We start from the raw sequence: 8709 nt of genomic DNA, 5'->3' as shown, positions 1-8709 counted from the left end.
TTACGTACACGTAAAAATTTCAGGGCTCTCCGACGATTAGAAGGCGAAGTAAGTGGAGGAATCAGGAATCCACAAACTTTCATTGATTCAGTTGCCTGCAAGAATGACCTACATGATCAACATTCGAGATACAGAAGAAGCAAGTGAAAAATTCGGCGCAATCGAGTCTTCTGTACAGCGTATACTCAAGGCCGCCGAAAATAGATCTATCTTTTGGTGGCCTCGGTATAATGCTGTATAAGCTGCGGCTCATGAAACTTTAACCACTGCTTGGTGATGGCCTATCGTATATCATTGCCAGAAGCACGGTTATGGCTAACTTTAACTTTAAATAAAATTTTTAAAAACTACCAGGGCTAGAGGGCTGCAATTTGGTATGTTTGATGACTGGAGGGTGGATGATCAACATACCAATTTGCAGCCCTATAGCGTCAGTAGTTTTAAGATCCGAGGGCGGTCAGAAAAAGTGCGGACGGACAGACAAAGCCGGCACAATAGTTTTCTTTTACAGAAAACTAAAAAAAAGTAATAGTTGAAGTACAGAAAGGTAATCCAGGATGTCGATAACATTAGTAATATTATTAGGCCAATTGTTTTGTGATTTAGTACATCAATGAGGTCTATGAAATGGGAGCCTTCTTTGGCAGAAGGTTTTGAGTTGATGAGAAATTCCATCAGCCCAAGTTGTCATAGACTCGTGTGCGGTCTTTTCAATCTCGAGGTATTGGCATGTGTGAGAATGTAACAGCAAGTTGTCAGATATTAGAGGAAGCTGATTGAGTGACTGAGTGTGAGATTAGTACGTGTCGACTTGATATTTAGTGGAGTAGTTTTCCTTATTATGATGTATTTGCATTCTGTTGTGTAGTACTTCAGTTTGAAGTGAGTTTGGTGTCTTTATTATTGCATCATCGTAAGCATTTAGACTTCGACCATCACGTTAATTTTGTTTTAAAAATACAGTAGATTAAATAAATGGATATTAAGTTTATATCTTGATTTTGTACTGCCTTTTTAGATTTTATTCTTCTGCAGTGAGTATTGTATAGATGTACGGCGTTTATTGTGTATGCTTGTACATTTTTATTACATTTATATTACTTACCATTTTTACTAAACATATTCAGATTAGTTCTCCGATAGACTTTGCTTCTAAAACGTAACTGAAGCAGTTATTACTAAGAAGTCAGTTTTGTTGTATGCCCTATCATGAAAAACCAATAGATATTTATGAAATACATGACTTCCCTCACGAACGTAGATTGTGGACATTCCAGACTTTCTTCAAGTGGATATAATAGCAGTTTAACCTTAATATAAATCGCATCATATTATAATGTTTGCAAGACTACAGGTCAGGACAAGACCAAGGGAAAGAGAAGGTCTGCTCACTTTCCCTGGACCCCCCATGTAGGCGGAGCTTTGTCGACCTCCTTATTGTTATTGCGTCAGTAGGTGAATTGCCCTAACGAGCAGGTACCTCTAAGATACGTCATCGCCCGCGTAGTTACTCCAGGTGGGAGGCGACTCCACCCAATTGGGTAGACCTTGTCTCACTTGGCCTTGGGTCAGGTTGTGCAGAATCGAAATCAGTAAAATTGACGAAAATTGACAGCTCTGGATCATTGTGATTCTTTCTTGTGATTAACGTGATGGCATTCTGTGTGGTATCGTTCTCGGATAGCACTCTGCTGGGCCCGCGTTCGATTCTGCGGCCGGCCAATAAGAATTAGAGGAATTTATTTCTGGTGATAGAAATTAATTTCCCGGTATAATAGGTTCGGATTCCACAATAAGCTGTAGGTCCCGTTGCTAGGTAACCAATTGGTTCTTAGCCACATAAAATAAGTCTAATCCTTCGGGCCAGCCCTAGGAGAGCAGTTAATCAGCTCAGTGGTCTGGTTAAACTAAGGTAAACTTAGCTTTTTGTGCTTCATGGTTTGTTAATAAATCTACAAGCATACATATAGCATACCATTCTCGGGGTCTTTCTAGTGAATTTTTCCATTATGAGAAGCCTGGTATACTAGGAAAGCTCTTGACTTCTTTGACTCCAGTGTATATTTTCTTTATACTTGGATTTAGTTCTTAAATTAAAGTGGAGTCTCAGTGCCTCATCTGCAACTGGATTTCTTAAATGCCCCCCTTCGGTTGCAGGTGGAGACCATTAGCCCTTGCTCAGGTGCTACCTCACGAAAGCTCGTCATCTCTCAATGTAGATTCTGTGAGGCAGAATTTGGTAAGATTTCGCACCAGTCTCTAGGAGCTTTGACGAGTCGCTTCGTCACTCGTGATAGCTGTCACCTCGTACCTTGGTATGTGTAGTGATTTAAATGTTCCTTTAAGGAATGGAATGTAGAATTTAGGCCAAAGGCCAAACGCTGGGACGTACGAGGTCATTCAGCGATGAAAGGGGAATTGAGAGTAAGAAGGTTTTGAAGGTGTAACGGGGGCGGGGTGGGGGAAACCTCGCAGTTGCACTAAGAAACAATTGCTAGGAGAGGATGGAAAGTAAGATGGGAAGAAAGAGGATATAAACGGAGGTACAGTGAAAGGAATCTGTGGTGCATCACTATATTGTGATCGGAAAAATGAGTAAAAAGCCACAATAATAGACCTTATTTTTTCCAAATCCTTTTTGTACTTTGGAAAAATACGGTCCATCATTTACAATATTGTGGCTTTTTACTCATTAGTAAAAAGGAATGAAAGAGTTTGCAGCCAGGGGCCGAAGGGAGGCTGCAAAGAACCTTTAGCAATGCCTACAGCGCACCACGTGAGGTGCACTGACGACACTACTACCTTACGGGGTTTTCGTATGTATTCACCTTGTACATTTCTGGTGGCCATTGAATATTAAGATTTGTGTGTGTTACATTTTCGTCATTCGGACTCCATTTTGGTATTCAGCTCTGCCGCCCTATGCATATGAGCTCGTAACTCATTTAGCATTCAGTTACACAGTTGTCGGTTTGTGGGGTCGATAAGTAATTGCCGGGGCTATTTCTCGTGTAAAAGCATCGAGATGGCCTGAATTCAAAAGAGTAATTTACTTCTTAGAAGTAATTTGAGTTAGAAATTTGTTTCATTTATTCCAAGTGTGGTGTAGTTTTAGTAGGAAATATATATAGTTCAGTATTCCAAATATGTTTTGGTACTGACTGATGTTTGCTTTTCCAATACCATTTTGTCTCAGTGCATCTGCCTTTTGTAAATGTACTGAAACAATTCATATTCATTTTCTGTACTTTTCTCCATTGTCATTTTATTTTATTTTTTTTTTTGTCCAACTTAAGAACCTCTTAGACTGGTTTTTTTCTATGCTTTTCTTCATTGTCATTTATTTTTTTTTTTGCCCAACTTAAGAATCTCTTAAGCCAAAATAAGGTGAAAAGAAAGTAGAGATATTTTTTATCATTTGTACCATTTTATTATAGTATAAAAAATATCACAAAGTAACAGAAGTATTATCACAATGAAGCTTATCGTCTGACTAGGTAATAAATATCAATTAGCTCCAGGTTACATGACAACACCTTCGTGAATTGGAAGGCGATTCACATTTTTTTATATATGTATATACTACATAGTATCCCTGTTAAACAATACTTCAAATTCTGAATTCCAACTTTCATGTTACAATTTCTGGAGCTAACAGTAATACAGAACGAGTAATAATAAAAAGTTTGTATCCTGAAAAACAGCTCTTCGCTGTCGTACAGCATTGCACAAAGTTATTTTATTTTTTTACGTTACTTTCACATTTATATATCATTTGATGACTTCTGAGAATAAAAATACTAAAAGTTACAAACTCATTTGGCAACGTAGTCCCACTACTACAAAGCTTACACATTTAAGGATGATCCTCTAACGGTTATTATTATTATTAATATTATTGTAATACTAAACTTTCATGCAAGTTATAGTTTAGTGTTTACCTTCGCATTATCTGACACGTCAAATCATCATACATCTGGTACGTCAAATCATCGTGCGTTTGGTAAGTAAATAATACAACTTATCAAGAAACAACCGAGTGGTGATGTTATAAGTCTTAAATGATTACATTGTCAACTGAAGTAATTGAAAATTAAAGCTGTTACTGATGTTGATTACAAGAAAAGATTAAAATAAAAATAAAAGTTTTTAAATAACTGAGAATTAGAAGATGAATTTCGATAAATCTTGTGTAACAGACATAGCGCGAGATGAATTGAAAATGGTACATGAATATGAGCTAAGATGATACATCAACTAAAAGTGATACGTGAGAAAAAAAAAAAATTAGATGCATATGTATGAGATCTGAGGGAAGACCGTGAATGATGAAACATATATGAGTCCACCTCATAATGAAACATGAGTTCTTCTCATAACATAGGACCGTGAATCGATAAAACCTCTCATAACATAACATAACGTAACATATATATATCATTTTCTCCAGGCGTTTCTTATAATCTAAGATTGAGTATCCGAGTTCATAAAATGACTGTGAAATGGAGAATGTGTGCTGATGAGCTCAATAACTTTCTCTGATGATTATGAGATGATATATAACTGCAATAATATGATCAGCAGCCCGTCATATATATATACTATATCCTTCTCAATAACTCATTAAGAATGACTTAACCAAGCAATGATAATGGATGTCCAGAATGATTTCAACTAAAATAATGATAACGATGAAGGTAATTATGATGATGATGATGATGGTAATCATGATGATTATGAGGGTGACGATGATGATTATAAACAGCTGCCGAAATTCTCCAACAGAATGTGACCATGATCCCCTTTTGCGTCCGACTGACAACTTCTGAATTCTAAGATCTTGCATCTGTGGTTGTCCAGTTGAGCGGGCGAAGAAAGTGTCTCCAAAATGCAACTAATCCGCTGTGATCTGCAACGCTCCTGCAATCTCTAATGCTGCTGCTAGTTCTCCTCCTCCTCCTCCTCCTCCTCCTCCTCCTCCTCCTCCTCCTCGCGGAATCCGCATCTCGTTTCCTGGCTCGGCTATAAATGATCTGAAGCTGATGCAGGAGACTTCTTTTTTTTTTTTTTTTTTCTTCTGCAACCGAGCCCTTTCGGCAACTGCTCACAAGTTCAGTTTGGTTTTTGTACTCGTTGGCTTGACGGTGATCTACACTAAATGGGAGAGCGCGTTACTACGACTTTGACCTCTAATCCTCGAAGTTGTAGAGGCGTTTTTTGGTCAAGTCGTACTGCGGGGATACGACCATCTGCCGCCTCTCTCTCTTGTCTAATGACCTGTTGGAAGGGAAGAAAATAAAAAAAAATCAGTTAGTGGCGAAATGGAGAGGGGCACTGGTCAGTGGAATTTCTACTTGTGATATCTTGATATATAAAATGATACCATTCAGATATATAAAAGTCTTCCACACAAGAAATAGTTATGTTAGATATTTACCTGAGCATTCTGGCCATTTTCGTGTACCAGGCAGTGGTGTCAGGTCGTAGGGTCAGCACTAGGATGTGAGTGGTTGGTGTGGCGGTGTCAGCTTTGACCTGTGCTAATTGCTGGGCGCCGTTTTCTCCATCGTCCCATACTACTAAGAGAACGCAACCTCTGTTGGAAGAGAGAAAACAGAAAACGTTAGTTACAATTGCAAAAAAAACGTCTTAAATCGAAAGTTAAATCTTCTAGATAATGTTAAGTCAATTTGAAGTAAATATAAAATTAATTTCTGTATCAGAAAACACAATGAAAATTAATTTATGAGTCCTTACCTAAGCCCGCAAGGCTCATCCTTGGCGAAATACTGGACGTGTTCAGTCACTTGATCGAGGAGGTGGGGAGGCAGAATAACGCTGTTGTGAGTGTTCATCCGAACCTCCTCCTCGACTCTTCTCCTCAAGACGGAACAGGTGAGGGCTTCGGTAGGGTCTTCGAGCCATGTTTCCGTCACGTCTGTTGAAAAGAGAGAAAAAAGAACATATAGTGACCTACTTCCGAGTTGATTTATTTTAGATTTAAATCCTACTTTCAAATTGGCGTTTTGTTTTGAGAAAATTCCATTTGACCATTAAAAAATCCATTAGACCATTTAACTGTATTGTAAAAAAAAAATTATAAAATATATTAGTTGCTTTTGAGGCTGTAACCAAGCTGGATTATTATCATATAGCTAAATAAGTTCGCCAATACAATCAAAAGTCTTAACTATAATCGGTTTGCATTCATTAAAATGTTCATAATCCTTCCTAAAAAAAAAAAAAAAAAAGACGAGGCCAGAAAGCCGCACAAATTCAAAGAAAGAAAGAAAGAAAAAAAAAAAAAGCCTTGTCTTCGTATCAAACAAAACCGCAAAAACCTTAAGAGGTAATATTATTCTCTCCCCTCCGTTCTCGTGACTCCGTTCCCAGTAATTACTGCAACAATCCGCCTAGCAACAGTCTCTCTCTCCTCCCCACAATGACTCCACACTTTCTAATGTTTCCCCGACCGTAAAACCGCAGAAAGAGGGCCGCTTTTCCGCGTGTAGTCATTACGCCACCGAGTGTTTAGTTTTGGGACGTGAGGACACACTTCTCAAATTATTAGGATCTTGGGTGACTTGTCTCTCTCTGAAGAGGTCAGAAGAATACTTGGCCTTCGGGTCACATTGCAATAATGTCTAAGGGATTCACACGATCATTTACACAGCGGCTTTGCAGTTTTTTGGGTTGGGGTTAAAAGGGGTTTTATTCCCTAGTAATGTTGTCAACTTTTTGTATTTTAAGTTTTCATATATACCGCTGTATTTTATTGTATGGTACTGAATTATCAACATCAACTACTGAGACAGGTACACTTTAGGTTAATGATTTAATTAATTTCATATAATAATTGGAATAGAGATTTACAATATGGCAAATTTAAAAAGTTCAAATTTAAAAAGTTCAAAAGCGGGAAAGCAGACATGGAAAAACTTAAACATTTTACAGACCAAACTTCAACCTTTCGTGACCCTCCCCTTACGAAGAACAAAAAAAATAAACCTTGAATTACCGAAACTGATCACTGCTACAGAAGACATTCACTATGACAGTATGACAGCAATAAACCAATAAAAAAATGCATTCACTAATCTAGGATTTCGATCTGCCGACTAAGCAGTTGACAGCGCGAAAAACCACCTGCCGTGCACGCGCTATACGAAATAAAAAGTTTGAATTTCAATATTTACCTTCTTCTGTCGGTATGGGCCCCAGAAGATCACTCAACGGTGAGGTAGAATGTGATAGCACTTTGAGATGAGCCATTATAAAATGTCTTGATTCTAAAACACTTCCAAAAACACAACTGGTGTGATTTGTCTTGGCGAAAGTAGTCTTCAGCTCTGAACTGCTAGCTTGTCGCTAGGTTGTATTCTCTCTCGCGTCCAACTGTAGACTGGCTCTCTCTCGGTCCCACACGGGTATTTGTTGCATCGCTCGTTGCCAAAGTGTGTCAGAATTTTATTCGGCGGTTTCGTTCAGATTCGGTGAATATCGATTGGAGGTAGAGCATTGAATCGTGTTATTTAGCAGTATTCGGTAACAACAGCATCTGTCACTTGTTGTAATAGTATATGTTTGCGGCGTAAACTCATCCGTGAAGAAAGTTATCTCATTCCTAGATTTATATCGTAAATATTAACGATTATTCACATTAAAGAAACGGGACGAAAATGATGGGAAGTGGAGCTACCGCAGCGCATGTGCGACCACTTGGTTAGTGTTGCATTGTTGCAACCGTTGTACTTTTCATTTTTCTTCGATAACACAGACGATGTCGACGTAAAATGCCGACTCCTTCTGCTAGAAAATTAAATTCACTTGGTGTTCGTCAAAACTGCTACGATTCAAACCGAAGATATGGCGTAAAAAAACGAAAATAGAAATGACTCCCGATATGGCAACAAGGAAGACCCCCGGTGTCTTTGTTCAACTCGGCGGCCGGTGTCGTCAGCCGCTGCTGCCTTAATTCATGTAGCACTGGGACTTTTCCCTTATCGGATTTCGAAGATGTCATGATGCAATCAGATAAGTCTCTGCATAACTCTTAATAACTGGTGTTAATTGTCGTGTTAACGGGTGAGGCCTAATGGTATTTTTGCCGGGACAGACGACAGACGTTGCAAATTGTTAAAGAATCTTAAGCTGAATAATCAAATCCAAAGCTGATGATTACTGTAGGTTAGTTTACATATCGGTGGTTTATGTTTGGTTAAAGATAATTAACATTTCTGCTGTTAATCATATTTCTTGATGTGTATGCGCCCGGAAACAAATCCAATAGATAAATAGATCAGTAATACATGTATTTTATACTTTAGTAAAAGATACATGATACCAGTTCATCTGTAAGCAGTTTTTTTCTTGAAAAGAATAGAAATTACAGGAAAATCAATCTATCTGTTATTTTAGGTAGCCTCTCTCTTTGGCAGGTCTTTGGCCTGTGTATATATGATCTTCATGTGTCCCTATTGAAGTTAGTGTAGCCTTTCACTGCACGGTGGTCGCTAGTCTTCTTAAAAGCTAGTAAACGGTCAGGTCCGTAATGACACATTCCTTTCTCTTTTAAAAATTTGATGGTTTACTGTTATTTTAACCCCCTGTTTCTCGTATATAACTCTAGATCACGTTCGTAAATATTCGTATGTATAGATTACTGCTTATCTATTCACCGGTCATTTTCATACTTGCGCGCGCACACAC

At 38.2% G+C, this 8709-nt stretch overlaps 1 protein-coding gene across 1 annotated transcript; it reads right to left on the bottom strand.

The window, feature by feature from the left end:
* Positions 1-3407: 3407 nt before the first annotated feature.
* Positions 3408-7407, bottom strand: LOC136853674 (protein scylla-like). The gene is made up of 4 exons (XM_067129610.1): positions 7197-7407; positions 5758-5938; positions 5438-5596; positions 3408-5277 (listed from the first exon to the last, which is right to left on the bottom strand). The coding sequence occupies exons 1-4, from the start codon at positions 7270-7272 to the stop codon at positions 5190-5192; spliced, it is 504 nt and encodes a 167-aa protein (XP_066985711.1). The 5' UTR covers positions 7273-7407; the 3' UTR covers positions 3408-5189.
* Between the last annotated feature and the right edge of the window lie 1302 nt (positions 7408-8709).

This window comes from Macrobrachium rosenbergii, chromosome 27, assembly GCF_040412425.1.
Source record: "Macrobrachium rosenbergii isolate ZJJX-2024 chromosome 27, ASM4041242v1, whole genome shotgun sequence".
Taxonomy (NCBI): domain Eukaryota; kingdom Metazoa; phylum Arthropoda; class Malacostraca; order Decapoda; family Palaemonidae; genus Macrobrachium; species Macrobrachium rosenbergii.
The sequence above is the reverse complement of the archived record's forward strand: the minus strand, read 5'-3'. Positions and strand labels throughout refer to the sequence as shown.

Bases quoted from the DNA above. Each gene is read 5' to 3' on its own strand.
- LOC136853674 (XM_067129610.1), bottom strand. From the start codon at position 7,272: ATGGCTCATCTCAAAGTGCTATCACATTCTACCTCACCGTTGAGTGAT. The intron at 5,939-7,196 runs GTAAATATTGAA...TCTTTTCAACAG, and splicing joins GCCCATACCGACAGAAGAAG to ACGTGACGGAAACATGGCTC. The intron at 5,597-5,757 runs GTAAGGACTCAT...CTCTTCCAACAG, and splicing joins GATGAGCCTTGCGGGCTTAG to AGGTTGCGTTCTCTTAGTAG.